The sequence below is a fragment of the Tuber melanosporum genome (assembly GCF_000151645.1).
Source record: "Tuber melanosporum whole genome shotgun sequence assembly, scaffold_22, strain Mel28".
Taxonomy (NCBI): domain Eukaryota; kingdom Fungi; phylum Ascomycota; class Pezizomycetes; order Pezizales; family Tuberaceae; genus Tuber; species Tuber melanosporum.
In genome coordinates, this window is record NW_003298886.1 from 851335 (window position 1) to 877964 (window position 26630).

Below are 26630 nucleotides of genomic sequence, written 5' to 3' on the forward strand. Positions count from 1 at the left end.
ACACGTACGATACATTAGGTGCCTCGCACCGGTGTTGATCATTTGATACTTTTATTTTGGCTCCCTTGTAAACTAACTTCCCTGGAGCTATTAGACGATATTGTCGACCTTTTCGCTGCCACGTGGAATCCAAGGACCGAATCGCGCACACCCCGATCGTTGGATTTGGTATTTACTAGGGATTCAGGGTTTGCGAATTTGCAGCTAAAGCAGCTGGTCTTGGATCCTTCTCCCCGGGCCCTCCATAGAACCGAAGACCGATATTCCAGGAGCGGGGAACAGGAACAAGGAGGGGGGACTTTGAGAGTGAGAATGCTCGGATAAACCATATAGTCACCGACACCTGGAGAATTACCCATCACTTTTGTCTCCCTTAAACCGAGGGGAATAGCGTCATTTTATACCGGAACGGCGCACACCATAGATTCTGCGTCTTAACCGAGACATTCGAGGGGATAGAGGGGGGAGAGGAAACAAGGGGTGTCGTCCGATACGCTGGAGACATGTCCACGGGTTCCGGTTCTTCTAGGGACTCTCGTCATGGAAGTTCTCTTTATTCTTCGCAAGTGGCGGTTGGTGTCCTTTCGAATTCCCCACGTATCAATAGGGTCTCCACAATCCCCCCGCAGCAGACGCCAACGCCTACGCAAGCATCGGTATCCGTACCACCTCTTATAGGCCCCGCAAGTTTCATGGGGCCAAGCATTGATCCTACTTCGTCTTTACTTGTTTCTCAACTCCTGGTCGGGAGTGCGTCAAGCGTGGTGGACCCTGGTGCTGCGGCTACCCCGTTCGGGATGATTGTTGTTGGTGATGGGACTGTGCAGAACGGGATTGTGAAAAAGGGAGACGAGGAGGCAGCAGCTACCGGAAAGGATGGCATCATAGCACTTGAAGAGACCCATGAGCCGAGGGATGTAGGTGAGATTATGGAAAGTGGTGGAATGGCATTCCCGACGGTTCCAGGCTATGAGGATTTGCGACCGGTTTACTCCATTGTAGGTTTCTCTCTGCAATTTTGCAATAAATTCTACTTTCGGACTTGAGTTTATCGATGTTTCTCTACTTTCCTCTGCCTTGATGGCTGTGGCTCGGTATTGGCTTCTAGCGGCTAACGAAAGGTTGTGCTGTCGCCCAGAATCATATTCAAGTCTTTAGAGCAAGATCGGTATCGACGGGTGCTCCGATAGTATTGAAGCTCTGCACTGTAAACCATCTTGACACGCTCGCTCGCCTCCGCCATGAGTGGAAGTTACTTTCAGAGACAAACGTTGGCTCGCCCCATGCCTCCGCCCACTCCCCATCCACCGCGTCTGCGGGGGCAACTCCAAATACTACTAATTCCGGGTTGAACTCGCAGCTTTCGACATCTGCCTCGCTAGCCTCTCTACCCGGCGTGCTTCGAGCATTCGCTTGGGAATATCTTCCTGATGGTGGCATGACATTGATATACAATGACGAACCAATTCATACGACGGTTAGGGAAATGTTTTTGCCGGACACTTTGCCCCTGTATATTGGCACCTCCGGCCAGGCCATGCCAGTGTCTCCACGCCCCGTTGTTGCCAAGCCAAGGACTCAGTCGGATTTGATCAAGATATTGTCGGTATTTTCGGATGTTGTACACATACTCGCAGTTGCACATCAAGCCGGGATAACGCATAATAATGTGAATACACACTCAATAATCGTCACAAAAAAACCCAAGACCACGGGGGCGGGCGTGCCGGTGCTTGGGAAACTAGGGGGATGGCATTTGGCATCGCGCTTAGAGCGGGAGGATCCTGGGAGAGCTGAAGGCACAATGTTGCGCGGATTAAATCCGGCTCCTTTACAATATATTGCGCCAGAGTGCACTGGCAGAATGAATAGATCTGTTGATTACCGAGCAGACTTCTATTCCCTCGGGGTAGCGCTATATGAGCTTATTGTGGGGTTCTTGCCATTTCGGAGTGCCGATCCACTGGAATTGATCCATCAGCACATTGCCCAGCAACCAGTGCCGCCCACCGATGTGAACGCTTCTATTCCTACAGCGGTATCGGCTGTGGTGATGAAACTTTTGGCGAAGAATGCGGAAGACAGATATCAGATCGCTTCCGGGCTGAAAGCGGACATTGATATGCTTATCCGGAGGATGACGGAGGGTCGGAGTTTGGAAGGTATGAGGGTCGGGGAATTGGATACAACCAGTCAATTTGTGATCACCGAGAAGCTGTATGGGAGGGAGGAGGCAGTATCGATGCTGAAGGGGGCCTATGAGAAATGTTTGAACCAAGGGGGATGCAGCATGGTGATGGTTAGGGGAGGATCTGGTGTGGGAAAATCTCGGCTTGTCAACGAAATCCAGCGACCAGTGGCGGAAAACAGAGGATATTTCACATCCGGGAAATTTGATCAATATAAAAGGGGTTTTAGCTTTTTCACCTTGGTTCAAACGCTTCAGGATCTCGTGCGCCAGGTGCTTTCTGAATCTATACAGAGTCTCTCTCGGTGGCGGACGGAAACAATAAGAGCTCTGGATGGAGATGCTGCCGTATTGGTGGATGTTATCCCAGAGCTGAAGCTGCTTCTAGGTTCTGATTACAAATATGAGCCCTTAGCAAACCTAGGACCAGTTGAGAGGGAGAACAGGTTTCGGGAAGTGATTGGCCGATTCCTAGCAGTCTTTGGGAGAAGAGGATTAGTGGTCTTCTTGGACGATCTTCAGTGGTGCTCTCAGAGCGAGTTGAACTTTATCTCTGGAATTGCAGCTGAAGCCAATAGAAAGATGCGAGAATGGAGATCGGGAGCAGTGAGCGTAGGCGACACCGGGGTTGTCGGTAAATGGGGTATCAAGCAAAGTAGGAAGCTTGGGGCTTGGGGTTTGAATTCCTGCCTCCATTACTCTTTACTTGGGATTGCTTTGTTCGATTTTTGTTATTTAGGGATATACTTGATTAGATGTGCTGACAACGGTCCCACGGTTGTTGAACATACAGGTTTATTGATTATCGGCACTTATAGGGATAGTGAAATTGACCAAGATCACCCTCTACCACCAATGCTTGAATACGTCCAGACCAGAGCCGGCGTAGACGTAGTGGACATTGAGCTTGGCCCTTTAGACCAGGATTCCGTGAGAAAGATAATTGGTGACACGCTTCACCGGGATCCCGATTATGGTCGATTGAAAGAGGACGCTGAAATGCAGACCCTGACTGAACTGGTGTATGCGAAGACATGCGGTAATGCATTTTTTGTGATGCAATTATTGAAAAGCTTACATCGGGGCGGCCACATTGTATTCGATTTCGGAGCCAAAGGTGGTGGGCAATGGAGATTCAACCTGACCAGCATTGAGGCCGATGACTTGCCTCCTACCGTGGTGGATTTACTCGTGAAGCAGATGCTCAAGCTCAACGGTCCTACGCGGACCGCGATGATGCTTGCAGCGTGCATCGGGACCGATAATGTGGGCCTGCAGTCCTTGGCCGTAGCTGCAGGGAAGAAACCGGAGGAGATGGCGAGTGATTTATGGGGGGGGTTGGATGCCGGTTTACTGCTCCCTACAAGCGGGAATTACAAAATACCGCTTGCCCTTGACGAGGACTCATCCATGCTTGGAGGTTGCGGTAGTAATACCATAATATCGAATCTGCCAAGTGGCGACTCATACTTTCCAGCGCGATTCTCGCCTTCGCCTTCGGATCAGGAAGAAGCGGTCACCTATAGGTTTTTACACGATAGGGTTCAGCAGGCGGCCTATTCCTTAATCCCCAAGAATGAGAGGGCGGGGGTTCACAGGATGATTGGGACGAGGCTGTTAAAGAAGGTTCCGGAGGAGGATTTAGACGGCATGCTATACGAAATTGTCAACCAACTAAACCACTGGCTATCACCACTAGAGAAGGACGAACGACACACCCTTATGGAACTAAATCTGCGAGCTGGTAAGACAGCGATCGCGGCGACGGCCTTTGACGCGGCCCTCTTGTATTTCCTGACCGCCAAGCAATTGCTGGATGATCACGAGAAGGAGGAGGAAGTCGTGGGAGCCACCACAGCTAGATTGAGGAAAAGGTTTAGTATGGGGTGGGAAGCCAGGCCAGGGGTGGCGCCCGATCGAGAGCCTGATGCGGAGGACGTTGGATTGGAAATCAATTTATCCTTGATTGAGGGATACTTCGCTCATCAGAAATATGTGGAATCGATCAATCTCGCCGATGCGGTTCTTCCGAAATGCATTAAACCCCGAGACAAGATAAGGTGTTTGGTTCACAAGATGAGCTGCCTTCTTGTCCAGGGGAAACTAAACGAGACGATTGAGACTGGGCTTTTGGGATTGGGCGTTCTGAGTTTGGAGGTTCCCCTCGATGATGCGAAGGCAAAATCGCACGCCGACATGATGAGACCTAGGATTTTGATGGACGTCGCGCAGATCAAAGCTCTCGAGAAGATGCACCGATTAAAAGATGAGAATCTGATATTGCTTCAAGAACTGATTTCTAGTTTGCTATTGCCGATATACATGAGCAGGCCAGCCTTACTGGAGGCGGTATGCTTCACGAGTGTGGCCATCAGTCTGGAGTTTGGGATATCTACTGCCGGAGCCTACCCTATGCTAATGACCGGTGTTATACTCTCTGCCGAGGGAACGCAAGAAGCCCACCTCAAAAGTTATGCCTACGGCAGACTAGCCATAAACCTCATTGAGAAGGATACTCTCATGTGTCCTGCGGCGCCTGCAATCTACGAGGTCTACGCCGGTCACATTGGAATCTTTCATTGCAGCATGAACGAGGTTCTTAAGTCATTGCACCAAGCTGTTACCGCAGGTGTAGCATTGTTCAATGTGGATTACACTGTTTTCGCGATGTAAGATATCACCTTCTAGTTCCGAAACCTGGGCTGACTCGGATAGGGCCGAGATCCCATCTTTTGGGATGTTCGGCGGCGAGAACTTGAGTGCAGTCCACTCCAAAATGGTTGCTACGAAACCTAGCATACGGAAATTCAAACAACTAACCGGGATGTGGTGGTTGAGTTTTCCTCTCCAATTTCTCCTTAATCTCCGAGGCCTCGGCAACCCGGATCCGATATGCTTCGAAGGAGAAGAACTGGGAGATTCCAAAGCTTTGTCTAAGCTTCTTAGCAGCGAGAGCATGACTCATATATATCTCTACCATATGTACCGTTTGATCATAGCGGTAATATACGGCCGCTACGATATTGCGGCAGACCTCGCAACGCACTACTGTGAGCCCATGAGCGGGGGGGTTACTGGGACCTTTTACGCTTCGCTTACGTATTTCTATTCGTCAATCGCATTCCTGCACCTATATGACACAATATCGGACGAGCAAAAGGACCTTCTTGATCGGAATATCAAGCAAATTCAAATTTGGAGCACCACCGCCAAAGGTACCTTTTTGCACAAGAGCGTGTTCTTGGAGGCCGAGTTTACAAGAGTCAAGAAACCTAGTCAGCAGCTAGAGATATTAGACAAATACGATCACGCGATTTCACTAGCTACGAGCAGTGGGTTTGTACATGATGCCGCATTTATTAGTGAGAGGTGTGGTTCCTGGTTGCGAGCGTTCTCGAAGAGGCGGGCAGCGCCATACATCAGGGAAGCGGTTCGGGGGTATACTGCCTGGGGCGCGACAAATAAAGCCATGGAATTAAGGAAAGGGTCCGCAGAGGATCTCGCAACCAAGGGTATACACAAATATGACTATGATACGTTTTGGGATGGCGCATGTGACACTGACAACTACCGTTCAGGACATGTTGAGAGTCGGCCGGCCATGTTAAGGGTCGATAGTGATTCGATGATGGCGACTGCATCGATTAATAATGCTATGATGAACCTCTCGCCAAGACTCAGCCCTCGGTCTTCTAGAATGTATGGGAACGACTATGGGTTTGATCACCCACCCCCGCAAAACAACTCCCCATCACTAGCATCCTCCAAGGACCCATTCGCGCCAGACCCACATGATGATGACGAGACATCTCACGCATCTTCTCGTAGGGAGAACGAACCATCATCTTTGGGGTCCGAATTGGACTTCCGGACTGTTTTGAAGGCGTCACTGGTCATCTCAGAGGGGATGCATCTCGAGGAGGTTATTGTGAAACTCATGAAGAGTGTCTTGCAAACCGCTGGAGCAGATTATGGAGTCCTCATTCTCAAGGAGGACGGAAACCTTCACGTTGAAACTGTTGGCTTGCTCGACCAGGTATCCATTCTAGAGCACGAACCTTTGAACACGCGCGCCGATTTAGTTCCGGTCTCAATAGTCAACATCGTCGCAAGCCTCGGAGAGCAAATTTTGAAGGATAGTGATGATCCTAAATTTGACGCAACCTATGGGCGAGATAGCTACTTCCAGAACCGAAGGGCAAAGAGCGTTCTCTGCATGCCAATACAGAACCAACTAAAACCCATGGGCGTCCTATACTTGGAAAACAAGTTTGTTAACCATGCATTCACAAGGCAGAGGCAGGAATTACTGAACGTGCTCTGCACCCAGGCTGCAGTGACAATCGATAAAGCACGTTTGTATCGACAGATGGAGCTGGCGAAAAAGGCGGCTGAAGAAGCCACAGCAGAAAAATCTAGTTTTCTCGCGAATATGTCCCACGAAATTCGTAGGTTTACCTAGCACCCTTGTTTCGAATGAATATTAATGGTCATAGGAACGCCATTCAATGCCCTTCTCTCATGCTCAATCTTTCTACTAGATACAGGCTTGTCAGAACAGCAAAGAGAATATGTAGAGACAATTCGAAACTCTGCGGTCCTCACACTCCAGATCATTGACGGTATCCTTGATTTTTCGAAGATTGAGCACGGCGCTATCGACTTGCAAGTGTCACCCTTTTCTCTCAGAGACTGTATCGAAAGCGCTTTGCAGCTTGTTGCCGAGCCAGCCGCAACAAAGGACCTGGAGTTAGCTTTCCGTAATAAATGCTCCAACGTCGATACCGTCCATGGGGATATTACTCGATTCCGGCAGTGTGTAATCAACTTGATTGGTAACGCCGTCAAGTTCACACAAGAAGGTCACATACTCGTTACGACCGAAGCTAAAAAATTGCCTAATAGTGAGCTGTGGAGTGTGGAAGTCGCTGTGCAAGATACTGGAATTGGTATCCCTGATAATGCACGCGATCGGCTGTTCAGGGCATTTTCTCAAGTGGATACTTCAACGCGTCGTACCTATGGTGGGACCGGGTTGGGTCTAGCGATTTCTAGGAAGTTGGCCGAGATGATGGGAGGCGATATCTGGTAGGACTTTCTAAGCTTCGATGTGGGAACCTAGGCTCCAGCGAGACTGACCGGGGATCAACAGGTTCGAAAGCGAAAAAGGCGTCGGATCAACATTCCATTTGACTATCACGGCTGAGGTCACCGGAAGAACTTGGTGTGCCGACAAAAGATTAATTGGGAGAAAAGCGATTGTTGCTGACACCCACTCATTGTCGTCCAATATCCTAGCAGACGAATTGGAGGTGGAAGGGTTGACAGTAACCCGTACCAATACGGCCGAGGCTACATTGAAGCAACTTCACGACCACGGAATCGGATACTACGAGTTTGCACTTATCGATTTATCTGTGGACAAAACGTGCCTCCTCGCGGACCAAGTGAACAAATTCGACCCCAGGATCCGGGTGATTGTGATGTCTCGGTTCGGAGTCAACCTTCCTTCAATTGCTCAGGCGTACAACATTGCACTGAGCTTTGTCAGGCCCGCGCCGAGGAGTAGGTATGTACAAGCTATTCACGACGTTATGAACCCGAACAAGAAAAAACACATTATCCCTTCCAAGAATCAAGAGATGGAATTGCTCCGGTCCCTCGCCCGTCGACATCCACTGAATATCCTACTAGCGGAGGATAATCTGGTAAACACGAGGGTTGCACTTCAGCATCTGAAGAGGATGGGTTACTCAGCAAAGCACGCGAAGGATGGCATAGAGGTCCTTGAGATGTGTGAAGAGGCGGCAGAAAGGGGCGATATGTTTGACGTGAGCCAATCCACCCGCGGCCTATTTTGAACTAACTACTAATATCTGCAGGTAATCTTGATGGATATACAAATGCCCCGGGCAGACGGTATAGAAACGAGTCTAGAACTGCGTAGGAGATATGTTGATGAGGAAAGGCCGACGATAATCGCTCTGACAGCGAACGCGACTGCGAATGATCGGGAGAGATGTCAGCAGGCGGGAATGTCTAGCCATATTGCGAAGCCGATACTTCCGAATGATCTTGCGACTGCTTTGATGTCTACCTCCCCACTGCAACTGTCGGCGGTGAAACGTCAGGATTGACCACCCGTTTCCGCTCCGACCCTGATAGTACCTACTGCTCTTGCAGGCGTTCTTGTTCTCACCTACTTTGTTTTTATATACTAGAGGGGTTTCCCCTTCTTTTCATCCTCTACCTATCCGATATTCTCGAACTTTACCTTCTCATCTTCAACCCATCCCTCACCTACCAATACTGCCGCTGCGCTCGCTCGCCCTTAGAAAAACATGGGGCAGTTCATGTGCGACAACTTTACTTCTCCCTTCCTCCCTTCGGCCTACTTCGTTTCGTACTATACATATTTTTTACTCCTTCCTTGTGATACATCTTTGCTTTTGGATCAGCTTTACCTAACTTGAGGATTTTTTTTTTTTTTTTGCTGTTGTCGGGAGTTTTTTTTCCTCTATATTTATTTTATTTTTATATTACCCCATGCTGCGTGGTTGCATTTTTGGCGTCGGGGGGGTACGGAAGACATGTATGTACTAGAGGGATTTCGGAGAATTTAATTCGCTTAATTCTACTACCGTATAGCTTGTTGCAACGGCAACCCATCATGGTTTGGGGTTCACATTTGTACTCGAGCAGTGGTCCGCTGCAAAGTTTCAGGTCCTATTATGGAGCCAATGTCCAGGCCTTATCTGCTCTCATGTTCCGGTATTCGGGCGTGAAATTACGGAGTAAAACTTGGTATTGAGGCGCACGAACTTCTGTGACACGCGCAATACCGCAGCTAGAGAGTTAAAAGGAACCGCCCGAGCATCGATACGATGCTGGCTAGTTCCAACAATAACCTGGGCATGAAATCGCCCTGTTATCAAGACATTCCGCCCAATGCTGAATAATGGCGCCAGGACGCCCAATTTAGCCATTATTACTACATAAGCAATCCGAAGTGCTTATTGATCGGATATTATCGGTGAGGAGGTTTACTCGTAGGGGTTTCAGGAGTAGTTTTTCGTTCTTGAACTGTATGATATATAGGAAGGCAGCTTTGGTTCCCGTTAAATCCCCCGGGCTCTTCAAATACTTATGACCGCGCGAGCGGTTTATGTTGTGCTCTTGTTGTTTTGTTTTGGCATTGTTTTTATGGCTTATGGTGTCTTTAGCAAGGGATATCGTACTTTTTATTATACGAAAATAAAAATAAAAACCCAGCGCTATCGCGGTGCTTGGCTGGCCGGACCGGTGAGGCCCCATACCCGCGATCTCGAGTCGTTGGTGTAAGAAGTATTGGGTTGCGGGTATAGGGTAGTGACCCTATGGAGCAGCACACCGGGGAGGGGGTTGGACGGAAACCGGACAAAATGGAGCATGTTTTGGTAAAGGAACTGGAGGCCTTAACTTGATTTTGGTTGTGGAATCGTTTTTTCTTTCTTCTTCTAGACTGAGTGGGAGGGCTTACGGTGTTTATGGGTATTTGTGCTATCGAGATACTCTCGCTGTGAGCCTAATCAGAGAAAAGGCGACTTTACGGGACGGGAGGGGTATCATAATAATAATATTATTATACTCATAGTACTCGTACAGGAGATGAAATCGAGTGATGCATGATGGAGCGGTTCAGCTGGGCAAGCGACCACCACGTTTTCAACAACCCCACCATCCACCCCACTACACCACACCGCACCAAACGAACCAACCAACCACACAACAATAATCAACCACCAACACCAACCAACCCCCACCCCTCCGACCAAACGGAAAACAAAAACAAAAACAAAAAAGGAGAGAGAGAGAGAGAGAGGGAAAATAATGCGCCAACAAACCATCATCAAGGACGGCCGTTTCGTGACAGGCTGGCATTTTGATTCCCGCGACGACTTTCTCCAAAATGGGCCCCGCCTCCCCTCGTCGATGCGCGAGGAATACGAATCACAATTCCCACCTCCCACCTCATCCCCACCGTCATCCCCCTCATCCCCCTCCACCCCTCCTCCGCCACCGCCGACCTCGCAGCCGGTGCTGATCCTGCGCGCCCCGCAGTCCGGAAGACTATACCACATCTGCCCGCCCACGCACCCACAGATGCTTCGCAAGCAGTGGGCCGCCATGCTCCAGCGACGGAAGATCTTCCTTCGCGGGGAGGCGTGGAAGGGCGTGACTCTGGGCGAGCTCGCGGCCATTTGCGCGAGGAGGGTTGGCGCTCTTGAGGGGTGGACTAGGCTGGGTGTCGGGGTGGGGGATATCTCTTTGGGGTTTTGTGGGGTGAAGGTTTGTTTTCTTTTTTTTCCTTTTTGTTTCTCTTCCGCGCTGGGCTGACAGGTGGGGGGTATGTAGGTTGGCAGGGAGATCACCATTGGTGAATTAATTGACTTTGCTCGCGTACGCTTGGAAGAGCCTGACGAGGGCGTTTGGGAGTGTCCGGTTTTCCTAGAGGTTGGGATTCACAAGGCTTCTACGACGGTGGCGGGTTGCGGTGATGATGAGAGGAGTCGCAAGAAGAGGAGGAAGGGGGAGGGGGAGGTGGAGGTGGAGGTGGAAGACACAATCCAGCCTTCACTTATCGCTTCTCCTAGCAGTGGGACTATAGCTGGGTATTTGGGATTGGCTCGTGGTGAGAGGCATGGGGGATAATTTCTTTCCCTTCCTTTCCTGCTATTTCTACAAATTATATCCTTTGCTTCTTTCTTTCAGGCTACTCGCTGGGAGTTTGTGTCATATTGGGTATTTGCTATGTTACGTCGGTTGGGGCCTAATGACTTGGACTCGGCTTAAAATCTTTAATGCTTATCGATTACAATTTATGCTGATATCATATGATACATTGTACTCTACCGCTAACTTATCCGTGATTGCTTGTCTGTGGCTTGCCACCACGCGTGCCTTTGGGGGGGGGTTTCCTGAACCCGAAAAGCTTAATTCAGCCGCAAGGTTAGGGTCAATGCAGGGATAGGCTGCCTTTGGTCCATGACTTATTCAGGGCCTTCTCACGCTTGAGCTGAATAGGACGATACTCGGTGGTTTACCGTACTCGTACTGTATTGCTACTTGTACTCGTACTTGAGGTCCACCATTACAATACCGAGACTGAAACCATACTTTTATGAGCCTAGTTTATTATTATTATTATTATTATTATTATTTAAATTACCCGCTAAAAGGTCCCTGAATGGAAAACTCGGGAAAGGACAATGTGATTGTGTGAGCTGGTGGGGTGGGCTATATTATATCTTCCGTATTGGAAAGAAAAAAAGAAAGAAAAAAAAGAATGGAGTAAAAGTCTGGGTACTTTATTTATTCATATATTTATTGTAGGATTCGAGTGAGTTGGCTTTGGCAGTTTGGTCGGAGGCTCTGGCTTACCGGTAGGGGTTCTAATACCGACTCTGATATATACGACTATAACTACTCTGGCGCTCAATAACCATATTCTTGGCCATCATAGTCAATATAATAATAGCGGTATGGTTATCGGATAATCTGACCAGTAAGGTTACACGCGCTATTAAATTATATGATAACCTCTGATTGGCAAATGCCAGATCTCAACGGCTGTCGTCTCCCTCCCACATGTTACTTGTATAGCTTAGCCGGAAGGGTAGCGGGAGAGGCTTGCGAAGGTGGTGAGTTACATGTATGATATAGTGCAAACCCCTGTTATGGTACGGGAAGGATTGCGCGAAATGGAGCGTGGTTTCGCGTGCAAGTCAGAGATGCCCGGTGTCTCCCGGATTCGGCGTATTCTCCGGGTGGGGAGGGCACCGGTATCGTAGGGTCTCCTTGGGGAGGTTATGAGAAGTGCTCTCTTCTCACATTCCGTCTTTCCACCCACATACACCACCAAGCGCAAACATGATCACGGTAATTCCCCTCTCAAACTTCACCTTTCTAAATTACGCCACATCCATACCCCCTGCGCCTCCCACCTCCCTTCCCTTCACCCTATCCACAGAGCCGGTGACGGACCTCTGGCGCAAGCCCCCAAACCTAATCGCCTCCAACCAGCCAACCCTCTACACCCCACTGCGTCTATCAACCTTCGTCAGCGCGACAGCCAGCTTCCGCGCCGACTGGAAAGCGCTGTACGACCAGGCTGGCCTGGTCCTGATCTTTCCGCCCTCCTCCTCCAAGACTTTTTCCACGGGGAACCCTCTCCGGCTAGAATTGCCGGACCATCACCCGCCAGCCTGGATCAAGTCCGGCATCGAGTTCGTCAACGGTGTGCCGAACCGGGGGACGGTTTCCGCACCGTTCGACTCGTGGGCGGACTGGTCGCTTGTGCCGAGCTCTGATGCTGGGCTTTCTATCACTTTTGAGAGGGAGGGCGCGGTAGATGGGGGGGGCCAGTTGGGGAGCAGCTTGCACATATTTCTGGTGGAGGGCGAGCGGGAGGGGGAGAAGAGGAAGACTATGGTTAGGGAGGTCACGTGGGTTTTCGAGGAAGAGCTTGTGAAGTGCGACCCTGTGGTTTGGGTTGGAGTTTATTTGGCCAAGCCTACGAAGGATGGGGATGGGGAGGGGCAGGGGGGGAGGTTGGAGGTAGAGTTTGAGAGGGCGGAGGTTGTTGTTCGGGGGTAGTTTGGATTGACGCGATCGTACGAGCGTTATCAGGGATTTACAGTATATCACATTATAATACAGTAATTATCATATCGAGGGATCGGTTCGGAAGGAAGCTTTAACCCAGAAGAATACAGTCTCGTCCGCACTGCCCCTCCTCGCATGAAATTGCGTTGATGACGCTAGTGAGCGAGCGCTTTTATGATGGGCTACGGCAGTAACGGCCGATACCGGCATCCCGAACCGACCTATGATATAAACTGTTAATGCTAGGTATGATATGGTACAGGTATAGTACTCGTACCTTCCCAGCTAATTTACCACTAAACTCGAATTGCCCCCCCCCCCCGACACCGATATCAAGGTTCGTACTATAGTCATCTTCATGCCATGATCCACCGCAATTTGTACAGCGCAGCCCCCGCAATGATGAGGCGTTTGGGGAATACTGAATATGCTACATATAATAGATCGAATGCCCATCCCATACCAAAGGATTCATCCACCCATCCGTCTTGCCCCCCCCCCCACTGGGGGGGCCATTGACTATGAAAATTAAGCCAAGTTGAATTCACCACCTATCGGGACCAACAGCCAGAAAAAAATTGCTTCGGGAAATAACTGATCGTAGTACTAGTATGCTGCGTGAATGAGAAAAAATCACTTCGAGGGAGGATGGATTACTATCTATTATATCTACCGCACCCAACCCATGACCTCCCCTAGATACTAGCACACGGTATTCTTCTCACGATCGAGTTCCCGGGTGGGAGCTGCGTTTTTATTGGTGGCGATGCGTGGAGAAGGAAGCAATCTCGATCAAGGGTCTCGAGTGAATTAACAGAGCTTAGGTAAGTTACTGTGCATCTCTGTCCCCCCTCACTCGCAGTTTTGCTGAACATGGGTAGGCGTATGCCGTTGTCTGGGGAGGATGTTCTTACCGGAGTCTGTTGTTATGGTCCTCTCTGAAATACCGGTACTGGTCCACGGTATTCTCACTCACCGTATGATATGATGCTTCTGTAAGAACTGTCCCTTCAAGTTAAACCAATTTGCAACCGGGAATACTGACCTGGCCATTTGGGTGATAGTGACCGCGTCTGCGGGTAAACGGCAACCTTGCTTTAAGCAGTTTTCTGTCAAGGTCATGGGCGGAACTGCCGGCCCAGCGTCGGCTTACCGGTGGTTTCGAAGGTTGCAAGTAGCATAATTTTGAATACCGGCTAGCGAGGTCTAGCACAACCTGCAGCTGATCTCTTCTCTGTTGTAAAAAGGTTAAACGTTAATCCCCCCGGAAGCTTTTCTCTTCGAATCCAGGGATCACAGGGCCAGTGAAGATATCCCAGTGGATCATGAGGATTTTTACGGAAGCGAATTGGCTTCGCACAATAAGATATCTCGTGCCGGCACCGGTAATACCAGCGGTCGAGGGCGACATTGCAGTGAGAACTGGAGTAATTGGACCTCACGCTAGGATGTTGGAGTTGCCCGGGGTCGGTCATATTTTTTCCTTTTTCTCACCCAGGGTCGGGGAACAGTCCTCCCTCCCCCTAACACAAAGGGGGAAATCGCAGACATGATTCCTTCCTCTTGTATTCGGGACATGATGCTCGAGAAGGTTGGGGTGATAGTGTCGCCACTTGGGGAAAAGACCAATTAACTCCTTGGGGCCAAAAATTCCATTGGGCAGGTCACCTCATGTGACCGAAGCCATGCTTTTACGAGCCTAGCTTTTGGAAATTGGGGGAAAAAGTAGGCGCTAAAGGTTCCTGGAACTCGGGAATGAATGAAGGCTCATTGTTCGTGTCTATTCAGAACCTCACAGTTGAGCTGAATAGGGTCATTGTACTGTACCACCACTTGAGGAAGAGATTGGTCAATTCCTCAGGACCACAAATTCCATTGGCCGGGTCACAATTGGGTGACCGAAGCCATCCTTTTATCAGACCAATTTCTTGGAAGATGGGAGAATTAAATACGCACTTGGAGCTCCTGAAACTCCTAGGAACGGGTGGAGGAGTAGGCTTTTACGGCATGGTGCAAGCGGCTCAGCCCGACAAGATCCCCCCTCATTTAGCTGGATTTGTTTGTTTAAGATTGCATGTATGATACCTTTTGCTAACCAACGGTTGACTGTGCTGCAGGAACTCGAATGAAAACCGGTTTCCTACGGGGTTCTGGACGTCTTATCTTGGGGTCCAGTTTTTCCTGTGCTTATGGGGGGGCGTTTGGGTTGCCCCATCTGGCTCTGGTCTTTTCCCCGCGTTTTCTCGGCTGTTACAAGTGGTCTCACCTGCAGCGCGACGGCCCGTCCCGCACCTGCTTACTCGTAATTTAACGATACAGGTAGGGTACTACGGTATTGCATATCTCTAACATACAACTTTTTTGCTTTGACCTTGGTGTCATGGGGTAGTGTTCGTGTTCGAAAATGGCATCAATTGCGAGTACTGTACAGTCCTCGAGGAATGCATTATTGGCAAGATTCCCCTGCCGCTTGAGAGTTAGGTTGAGATAAAGCTGGAGCTGAGGCAAGAAGTACCTGAAGACAAGGACCAAATTTACAAAATTTGTACATATCTGAGCGCCAGCACGGTGTCGGGAGCTGTGTCTCTCATCACATGGAACTACACAAGGTGTAACCATAATTTGGCGGCGACTGCCAACAACACTTCTTTTCTTTTTAACCATTTCTGCGGATGCGGAATGGGCAACTTTTGCGTTTGCGGAGACATTGTCTCCTGCCGCCAAGAGGACTCTTCCCGAATCTCACCCCCTAACCTTGGGTAAAGGGGGAGGGGGGAAATCGCCCCGAAGAGAAAACTCCGACTTTCAGTCCTCCGGCGAAACGGATGAAAGGAGAAAAAACATATAATATTCATACAGTCTGTGGTATCATACCAGGAAAGGCAACCCCAACGCCCCAGAGTGTGTGTGAGGCTCAATCATCTCCAGCTCTCACGGGACCGCACCGAAGGTTGCCAAGGTCTGTCATCCAGCCTTAGCGGTGCCCCCTAGTGCGGGTTCTTTTTGGTCACAAAATGTATAATACTCTATCTATCTATCATACCAATTTTTTCTCTCGGTTTTGGGAGTTTAGAGGTGAGGATAATTTGAGTTTGCCATTGCTGGTGGGGGTGGGTCTAGAAGTGGAATACGTTGTGGAATGTTATGATACCTGTCATGATAAATAATTGGCTGATGATTGCACTGTGCTGGCGAGAGTGGCCTTTTTTTTTTTTTCTTGCTCCGGCTGATATTTGCCCTAATAGTTTAAAAACAGGTTTAAAACTTCAATATCTCTACTCCGGACAGGTATCCAAGTTATACAAGGTGCCGGTTCTCATTACCGGTACTTTGTCGGCCCTGGTGTCCTGCCAGGTGGTCTACTCGAGTACACACTCACTCTTCAAAACTTCCCGCACCAACACGCCTGTCGCCCGAACGGTGCCAGCTGGACAGACGGTCAGGTGCGCACTGCTCATCCAATCAGGAGCACGCCGATATATACCCTCCAGCTTGGAAGAATCGACAGCAAAGAGATTAGATAAGAGATGGCTTGGGCGCCCCTATTCAAGCGTTATGTCATAGGTGTTCGTCACCCTCTCGTTAATCCTATAAATCTTCCCATCCACTCCCTCTACAGGCTCCCATTCTTTACACATGCCGCAAAGTCACCTCTCAGTACTGCTAGTAGTTTGAAGAGACCCGCCCCCCCGAAGAATTCAATCCACAAGCACATTTTTCTTCTAGACGCGAGATCAATATGTCGAAAAATATTGTGGCATCTCGGGTAGAGAAGTTGGAAGAGCAGGTGCAGAAGCTGTCTCGAAACGTTGAGACTTTGTTAGCCGAAAACACGATACTCCACCAGAAAAGCAACAAATCGGATGAGTGGATAGTCCTGTTGATATCTGGTTATCGTGAGGCTGTCCAACGTGTGGGGGCTCTGGAGGCACGGGTGGAGACTCTGGAGGGACGGTGTTCCACTCTTGAAGACAGCATCGATCTGGAAACTCTCCAGCTCAACTTACTCAATACAACTGCAACTGCGAGAGAAGAGAAAAGCCTCAACATTGACCAACTTCTTGGTCAAACACTCCAGTCCTGGTCGCCGCAGGATTACGAGCTCACTGGGTTGGCCCAGGGGGAGTTCATGCCAGCAATGAAGGTAAATAGGACCCTATATTTGAGGATTGAAAGTCAAGAGGTAGTTTCTAACACTGAGAATTCTTAGTTTGAATCTCCAATGCCCGATTTCCAGGGTAACACCCTGGAAAATCCTTTGGGGACTGGAATCCCCACACCTCCCAACGATTGGCATCCTAGCCAATCCTATGGCAACCATACTTTCCCCGACATGGGGCAAAACGGTGGAGGGTTCTCTACTGGAGCAGGAGGAAATAGGTCTGTCGCCACCATCCCTACGGGCAGGCAGCGCAAGACCCAAGAGATGCGGGAGTCCGGTCCAAATACCACCCTCTCCTCGAGCAATTCCACTGGCAATGGCATTCAGCTCACGTTCATCAACACATTTTCATGAAAGTATTTGGATGCCTTGGCGCCAAGATTCCACCTTTAGGCGCCGGTTGGAACCGTATGCCCTCGCGCCAAGGCATCTGAATCCTTTATGAATGGTCAAATAGTTGGCATGGGGCACAGACTTTTAGGGATCGTGGAGGATTATGAGATATCAGAATGGTTCTGTATTTTTTGGGAGTGCAGGGGGGGTCACGGTTTGTCAGGTTGGCGCACCTCTTTAGAGTTAATTGAGATCCCTTGAGTTTGGGGAGTTGTCAAATGTTTTTTCTTTTTTTGTGGTAGATATATATCTCTCGGTGCGTCCTTAGCTATAATAGCATAATGGATAGCTCACCTATATTCCACCTTTCTCCCATTTTGGAGTGCTTCATTCATGGTGATCATAGCCCTGCCGCTCGTACCGTATCATTCCAGTATCATACCCGGCCACCCAACCCTCCCTCTCTGCGCATCCATTCAGGGTCACATTCTACCCCTTGCAGATCCCAAGACCCCTTGCAGCCGTGATGGGGAAGAGAACCGGTTTAACTTGAACGCCCAGAAACTGGCCAGCGCAAGGACTTATAATAGGCTTATCCCGACCAGGGGAGGGAGGAATTCTCCAGAGATAAATCATACTTTGTCCATTCCCCTCCCCCCACCCACCTCACCTTTCACGTTGGAAACTCACCCGATATGAGCATTTTTCCTTTCTTCCGATGTCGTCAAGTTGCCGGGTATTTCTGGGGGATCAACCATCTCCCAATGCCAATGTCCCCCCACAAACATAAACTTCACAAACCCGACGACAATATATGGTGCGTGGACAAAATTAACCGTGATTCAACAGAGGAAAATCTTCGGCAATGACAACCACACTCACCCACCAATCCACTATCATAAAAACCAAAAAAAAAATTAAAAGATGTAAATACATAGTAGAAATTAATATTTGGTATACCATCCATCAGCCTTAATAATTTCCTCTATTCTATCCACCATTGATCCAGTTAAAGCATCAAAAACCTTTAGGTCAAGAAGTTCCCAACAATGAGTGATGGCCTCTACTATTGCCTTCTTGACTACATTGACATTACCCTTCATAAGATATAGCTCAGGGTAGTGCTTGTGAAGCTTACCTTTCACCAGAGACCAAATATTTTTCAATTGGATTGAGATCTGGTGAATAGGCAGGAATTTCCATCAGTGTAATTCCCTGTCCTCTGAGCCATCTCCTAAAAGGCAAGTGAGTCTTAACATTGTCAATGATAAAAAATACCTCTTCTTCTCCAGCCTTTTCTCTGATATTCTCTCATATCCCTAGAAAGTTATAATGATCATAAACATCAATAATTGACTTCCCAGTAACTCCACCACTAGCAGAAAAAGGATCAGGAAAAACAGGCAAAAAAAGGACCATGAGTTTGACTATAAAAACAACCAGTCATCATCTGGCTAATCCCTCTCTCCCCTCTCCTAGCCTTAGGTTCAACACAATCCTTATTCCATTTCTCATATTGGTATCTGAAAACCCATTTTCTCGTATTTCTTCCTCCCCTTTCCACAGCTACCTCATCTCCCCACATTGCCTTCCTTCTCCACATCTCCTTTGTCCAATACCTATGAGCTAATACCCATTCCAACCTCTCTTGAGCTAGATCCTCATCCAAATAAACTCTCTCTTGTACCATCCACTTTTTAAGATGCTTTTTTTCAAGTCTTCTCCTTACTGTCCTACTAGAAACATTGGGAGCAACTTGCTCAGCAATGTCAGAATAGGTAGTACGGCGATTTTTAAGAGCTTCCTCCACCATAGCATCATCATGTGACTTGGTAGTTTTAGAATGTCTTCCTCTACCCTTATTCTCCTTGCCCTCTTGATGTCCCTTTGCAATTGTGTCTCTGACAGTAGTGTAGGGGATATTAAGGTAGTGGGAAATTTGCTGATATCTCATCTGAGGCTCATGTAATGTGAGAATCCTCCCCCTGGTAAACTCAGAGAGATGTGTGGAGGGAATAAGTTTTTTGGCATGACTGCGAAGAATAGGAGGCATAGTTTATTGAAAAAAAAAAGAATTGAGCAGAATGGTTTCTTCTTGGTTGACTTAGAGCAATTATTTTAGGTACTGTTGAGTGTGCGGGGTGATGAAGAGGGGTGGGTTGCCACCAATTATTGAATCGCGATTAATTTTGTCAACGCACAATAGATACTGTACCCGCACTACATCCTGGAATACATTATTCCCGGGTGGGGCTGCAGCTTCATTGGTTACCAAAGTCCAGCCCAAAACGACATCTTCGAACCGTCACTGATGGATAATTCATACGCGAAGGTGCTGCAGCACAGTTTTTGGTCAAATTGGGTTAGATGGATTTGTATGTGGTCTGGAAGGCTGCCAGCGGGAATTGTTATGGGGCTTTCTTTTGTCGGTTCGAGGGTGGCCGGGTCATGAAATCCCTGGTCGGTGCAGACGTCACCCGGTGCCGGCAAATATCTCCCACTGTTTCAAGGGACCGAAAACACTTCCAGTAGGTTTTTTTATGTATTCCCGGAACGTAGAGAATTATCATAACCCCTATTTGCCACTATAGGATGTTTATCCCGCCCAGCCCTCTTTGTATGATAACTTACCCATCACAGACATTATTAAATCGCCCGATTTTTCTTCTTCTTTTAGTGACATTCCCGAGCACATAACTACTCTATAGGCACATGCATTATCCCCCCCCATCATTCCATTCATCCCTTTTTGAACTTAACAGTCGGGGGCCCGATGCGGTGCGACTATTCTCCCTACCACACCTTTAGCGTTCGGGGCTCCCCAGACACACATACCGCACCGGGATGCGAACAGTGCAAACATTGGGAAAATTGGAAGCGGCAGTCTTTCACAAAGACGTAGTAATGATTGCATCGACGGATATGATCTCACCGCGTTTCTCCCCCTTTTTTTATATCTATAATATTATTCTCCACATAAAGTACCCCCCCCCCCCACCCCAATTTCCCAGTCCTTCTTAACTCCAGTCCATAAATGGGTGTTTCTTCCCCCCCGGCCTATTCAAAAACCCCTTCATATTTTCTCCACCTTCCGGGGGCGGGGGGACCCTGGCACGAACGTACCCGGGGAAGAACCCTCCCCATTGTCAAAAACCCGCCCTTTTTTTTATAAATTCCCGGGCCCATTTACCTCCCCCCGGAAAAAGAAAAACCTCCTGGGAAAATGATTTCCCCCTACTTGGGTTTCAATTGCCCCCGGGCGATTATAAAAACCTCAGTCCTCAGAAAAACCATAAAACAAATAAATCCTACCCAAAAGTATTTAATCCTTCTCTCTTTTTGGACCCCGAAAAAAAAATTTGACACGGGTGCCCCCCCTCTTGCGGCAGGGGGCAATTAAACCCCCCAAAAACCCCCCCTTTTACCCCCCCCCCACATCCTCCATCCTAGTCCATCATTGACTCATGTCGATGAATGTGTGTTTCTTCGCCACGGGCTATGTCAGAGCCCGCTTCGATATTTCGTCAGCTTCCGGGGTGCGGGGGTACATGTACAGTACTGTACCGGTGGATGATCGCTCCGACTTGTCATAAGCATGCACTTTTTTTATATATACCGTGACAGTTTACTCGCGCGGTAGAGAGAGAAGCTGCTGGGAGATATGATTACCCTACTGGTGTTCAAATGCGCACGGCGCAGTATGATAACACGAGTCTCAAAGATCGCAGTAATCATGATAGATCACTCGAAAGATTGTAATACGTATCTATTGTTGTGCGGGATGAGAGTATTGCACGGCAGCGCCTGACTGCGAGGGGGCAATTAAAACGTCCTAGAAGCACCGTTTCTCCCGTATATCATACTCGAGTGGATTGGAAGTCGTCTGGTAGGACACGGTGTCATAACGGGGTCGACCAATCGGATATGTTGTAACTTGTAGAGGTGAACCTCTTAGGGGACATGCATCGCATGATTTTTGTCGGGGTTTTCACGGTGGGTGTAATGATATCTCAGGCGCTGCTCGGTGATAAATATTATGATGGTCTTAAATTATTTTAAGTCTACCGCTCGAGAACCCACTCCGCTAGTTACTCAACAAAGATCGCTCGACCGCCAACTTGTTTCGTGCATAACGCCCTCACAAAACCCAGGTGTACCATACATACCGATGTCATCCACCCCCACACTAGCATCGCCTACGCACGCGGCACAAGCGCGACGGAAGCGCGAGTTACGATAGGGTGCGTGCATGGTCACATGCATGCTGCCGAACGGAGAAATGTAACAATGTATGGCCGCGGCACGCGTAGGGGGGTTGAGTGACCATGCTTGCTGATATCTCACCTCCAAAACGTGCAAGAAGAAGGAAGGAAGGAAGGAAGGATTCATTACTTAAGTGTGCGCAGGTCGTGATTCGTTATACAAGAAAAAGAGAAAAAAATATCACCGAGGTTTTCGCCCATAGATCACATGTCTGCCCACGATCAGTACTAGTGTTACAAGCTTCAGATAGGGCGGTAAAGGGAAGCACTGACACGGGGTAATAACTATGAATCTTCTTGTTCTTCAAGTCCACCTTCACCTCGGTGAGGAAGGAATTCACATCCTCTATCTTCCACCCGAGTGTGTGCGTGAACAAGCTGAGCGATATAGCATCCAGCCCATCCAATAGGGCGGACATCTGGTATCCGCCAATCTCCTTCAATCGTGGGTCCTTCGGCCACGCTCCGTTGGGCAACCTTATCACCGTCTCTACCACGTCTACGAACCCGGCGTCCACGAACCAGCCTCTTATCTTGGCGGCCGTGAGTAGTCGCCTGTTCGCCTTGATGGAGGCTTCGGTGAGGAGGTCGTGCCAGCGCTTGAAGGCCGAGTTCTCTGGCAGACTGGAGTCGTCGCTGGTAGGGTAGAAGTAGCACTCTTGACCTTCGATCCAGGCACCGGGTTTTAAGGCACTAGGTCCGCGCATTAACCATGGCTATGGACGGGTTAAAAAAAAAAGCAAAAAAATAAACAAAACATACTCGTAGCTCTGCTTAATCAGCCTCGGCCAATCCGCGATACTCCCTATCAAATGGCGGAAATGAACATAGTCGAACGAATCACTGGCGAAATTCCAGTCGGACTCTGCGTCGTCGATTTCGAACTTGAGGTTCGGTGGGGACCAACTCGGTTGAATTGGGGAGATGTCCGTTCCGATGATTGCCGTGTCCCTGTGGGTGTCTGCCATGTCGATCGCCCAGTTTCCGGTCCCTGTTCCGATGTCCAGGACCCGCTTCAGATTCCTGAGCGGGGCAAAGTATTGCCTTCCGTTGAAAAGACTGGTATATACGTGGTGGACCAGCTCCATGCGGGAGTTTTCTCTCTACGCTGGGTTAACTGGAGAATTCTAATGCGGTTACTGTGCCGGAAGAGCTGCTACCTCATCATTCGGGAAAGCGTAGTACCCCTCGTGGTATTTTCTACATGGCATGGCCTATTAGTCCGTAGATCCCACAAGCGGCGAAAAATCACTTACGAGTTATATCGCCGACCATTCTCAAAGATATAACCCGTGATCGAGGGAGACAGTGAAGTGGTCTCGGTAGACCTACCGGTACCAAAATAGTCAACACCCAACCAAATGTCTTCCTTAACCCAACTCAACCCAACACTAGCTCCAAAGGCGGCACATACTCTCCACTATCCGTCTCGTAGGATTGCTGCTAAACCTCAGTTAGCATCAACTCTCCGAAGGGGAAGAAAAAAACCCAGGAAACCGCTGAGCAGGAAAGAGGAAAAGGAGAAACAGAAACTCACATCTGCCTCAAGAACTCTCAGCTTGCCTTCCATCTTTGTCTCGTGTCGCGGATAATGTTTCGATGCAAGGTTCAAGTGGTTATTTCAAGTAACTGCGCGTTGGGAGGGTTATGAGCACAGGATGTGGCCATAAAAATCACAAAACATAATCCGAATCTCCCATAGAAACTTTGAACAGGATCAAGATTTCCGATGCGCACCTGAGTAGAAAGGTGGGCACTACCGGTATTTGTATTTCCACTCTCCCTCCACCAACAAAAACAGGGAAAAGGAAATTTGCGTTGCATGCTGCATGTCGCACCTGCGGACGGAATGTCTCAAAAGGTATTGATAGGTTACTCGATCAGCCACATAAGAAGCCATGTGGGGTAGATCCTGGGATTTCTATGCGGCCATTAAGCGAATGTCCTCACGAAACGGGATTCACTTTTGCTCGTGGAACGAGCTCTTGCCCCACGGACCTAAATTGCGCAACATCTCCCTCCCCTCGTGGTGTCTGCAATCTCCGTCAGAGGGTGAGCCCGTTCCACCAAATTATCCTTGCCGAGTGATTGTACGAAAATGGTAGGGTACGGGCACTGTATCGTAACGACATCGCATACGCCCGAAGATGCCGCCAACACTCTACGAGATGATGCGGTACTGGGGTATGGACGTAAGTGATGGGATGGACAGGGGTTTTTGAGTCCGTGGGTAGTTACCTCCAGAGTGAAAAATTGATTTAATTTGGTGGGTGCGATGCTAGGAATGGTAGGAAGCTTTGACATTGTCGAGCCTTGTCCGTCCCATCACTTACCGGTATGTCCATACCAGAGTGCAGTTACAGCACGGGTACCGGTAGTCATCCCACCTCCTTCCTGATCTGGCTACGCCCTACCGGCACCTTGACACCTACTCGTACAGTACGAGGCTGGTGCCAAAAATGATGAGCGGCAACACCCAAATTTTTGACTATGACAACAACTTACTATTGCAATAAGAAAATGAATACCCAACCACGGCAGCCTCCAATGGGTGAATGGAGGACACCTACGAGGACAAGAGTACTTACTCTATTGGAGGCTGGATTATCGCAGTCAGAAGGGGTCCACAAGATGAGTGTTCCACCTTTGACAGTATCATTGTAACATGTTCGCAAGATGCTATTCAGGTTATTGGTAATAGGTATGATAGTTGGTGGGTGGCCTGCTCTACCAGAGAGGAGGCAAGAGCTGAGAACTAAAGGAGGCTTCGAGGGTGTACTGAGAAAACTATAAAGTAACCATTCAACCAATTATATTAAAATACTGTCTGTTGAAGTCTGCTGTTTCCATCATAGAATCAGGTGGTCTTTAAGTACACAAATCTGTTCATATCTAGCAAGAATGAAACTATTCAAAGGTATCAAACAATACACTTTGGTAAAACAAATTAAGTATCAAACGATACTTAAAACATAACATAAAACAAAACCAAATATTAAACAATACTTAAAACAAACCAAGTATCAAAGCGATACTTACAACAAACCAAGTATCAAAGCGATACTTAAAACAAAACATAAAACAAAACCAATAACCAAGTACCCATACTGTAACCGGTACGGGTACTCGGTTATTGGTTTTGTTTTATGTTTTGTTTTAAGTATCGTTTGATACTTGGTTTTATTTTATGTTTTGTTTTAAGTATCGCTTTGATACTTAAGGAGTTTTACCAAAATGTATTGATTGATACCTTTGATTAGTTTCGTTCATGCTAGATATGAACAGATTTGTGTATTTAAAGACCGCCTCTTTCTACGATAGAAAAGGCAGACTTCGACAGATAGTATATCAATATACTTGGTTGAACGGTTACTTCTTTGTTCCCCAGTACACCCTCGAAGCCTCCTTTAGTTCTCAGCTCTCGCCTCCTCTCTGGTAGAGCAGGCCACCTGTCAACTATCGTATCTATTACTGATAACGTGATTGGCCCCTTGCGAACACGTTACATTTTTTTAACCTCAGCAAGTGGTTAAGAACCTGTCCCCGGATTTAGGCCTGATCAACCTATCGATATCCACCTCAGAACGCTAGCGGAGAGAAGCGGCAGAATCACAACACATTTGGCTTCATCTCAAACCCAAGATAGAGTCTTTGACGACCAGGAGTGGGAAGCAAATCCCACAGCAAGACCTTACAAGAAAGAAACAACCCCGGCGCTCTGCTAAAGAGCTGAGTGATCCTGCAAACACGGAAGATATACAACCTCCAGGAGAATTCCCTGCTACTCCAGCAAAGAAGCCTTCCTTTGAACCTCCAATTGACTCCGAACCTAGTAGCGAATCAGATATGGCTAGCACAGGAGGAGGGCCTTCTGGAGGAGGAAAATCTCGGGCTAGGCCTGAAGAAGGGGAGGTACTCGCAGCATTTGAACCCCCAAAGTTTAAACTCCACCTCCCAGCGAAATTCACAGGAGAAGGAAAAGACCTCAAACGTGAAGCTTTTGATCAATGGGCAACGGAACTCTTACACTTCCTACTCTTACAAGGAAAAGATGTGGAAGACCCTACAACCGGACTTATCATTGGATCGTTCTGCGAAGGAAAGGCAACCGACACATACCACCAATGCTATAAGGAATACGGCGGGAATGTAAGATTAAGAGGAACTAGAGTTCTCAATTACCTGAAAGGACGATTCCAATCCTCTATAACCAATGACCTCCTGTACAACAAATTCAACCAGCTCCAGCAAGTTAACGGAACGTATGTTAAGCGAATCACCGATGTGACTACGGACCTGATAATGTATAAGGACCAAATGGAAAAAGGAAGTATCTCCAAATACATCCTGAAGCGACGATTCTACGACACGATGCATTCTACCCTCAAGTGAGAAGTAGAACCACTCGAGGAAGACGGTGATGATATTGCTGTAATAATTGCAAGAGCAGAACGAAAGGACGCCATTCTCCATGAGAGCAAGACCTACAAAACACAGACATCCTCTAGTAGGAACAGCCAGCCACGGTACAAAGTCTCCGGCAACTCTGAAGACGATACCCCATGGGTTTTCAAGAAGAAAACAAAATACTCCAAAGAATCAAGAGGGCAGAAAGGAGAATGTTTTGAATGTGGAAAAACAGTACACATGGCAAAGAACTATCCTACGAAGAAAGGGAAAGGAAAGGCAATTAAGCAAGAAGCATTGGCCAAGAATGTTGAAAGCGATAATAACCAATCCAGCAAATATGAAGAAATCCATATCGGATACATCGATGTGGAATGCAACAGTGTTCGACCTCCAGCTACATTCAAAGCACACACCGCTCTGGAAGGTACTATCCTGATCAATGGTAAAATGGCTCGAGTCCTATTTGACACTGGCACAATCGGAAGAGATATGATCAGTAATGCCTTTATCTCTGTCCATGGACTTCCCAACTCGAGACCTTAACCAACCCATACCAGTTAATATGGCAGTAAAGGGATCACGATCCACAAGCCATAAAACCTGTAGTGGGACTATTCGACTTGGTTCTGCA

The 26630-nt window shown here is 48.3% G+C and overlaps 3 protein-coding genes; 2 read left to right on the forward strand and 1 right to left on the reverse strand.

Moving 5' to 3' along the window:
* Positions 1–1537: 1537 nt before the first annotated feature.
* GSTUM_00005994001 (uncharacterized protein) lies at positions 1538–8701 on the forward strand (the record flags this gene model as incomplete). XM_002838077.2 has 10 exons in its annotated part: positions 1538–2548; positions 2597–2727; positions 2944–3614; positions 3702–4030; positions 4124–4857; positions 4904–5700; positions 5974–6636; positions 6685–7276; positions 7341–8019; positions 8071–8701. 10 exons carry the CDS (start codon positions 1538–1540, stop codon positions 8323–8325), a joined length of 5862 nt encoding a protein of 1953 aa, XP_002838123.1. The 3' UTR covers positions 8326–8701.
* Positions 8702–10057: 1356 nt separating this feature from the next.
* Positions 10058–10953, forward strand: GSTUM_00005995001 (uncharacterized protein; the record flags this gene model as incomplete). XM_002838078.2 has 2 exons in its annotated part: positions 10058–10516; positions 10583–10953. 2 exons carry the CDS (start codon positions 10058–10060, stop codon positions 10877–10879), a joined length of 756 nt encoding a protein of 251 aa, XP_002838124.1. The 3' UTR covers positions 10880–10953.
* Positions 10954–19941: 8988 nt separating this feature from the next.
* Positions 19942–23199, reverse strand: GSTUM_00005996001 (uncharacterized protein). XM_002838079.2 has 10 exons: positions 23127–23199; positions 23004–23032; positions 22846–22917; positions 22750–22789; positions 22352–22692; positions 21494–22282; positions 20892–21388; positions 20451–20838; positions 20260–20398; positions 19942–20120 (listed from the first exon to the last, which is right to left on the reverse strand). Exons 1-6 carry the CDS (start codon positions 23157–23159, stop codon positions 21745–21747), a joined length of 1053 nt encoding a protein of 350 aa, XP_002838125.1. The 5' UTR covers positions 23160–23199; the 3' UTR covers positions 19942–20120; positions 20260–20398; positions 20451–20838; positions 20892–21388; positions 21494–21744.
* Positions 23200–26630: the final 3431 nt, after the last annotated feature.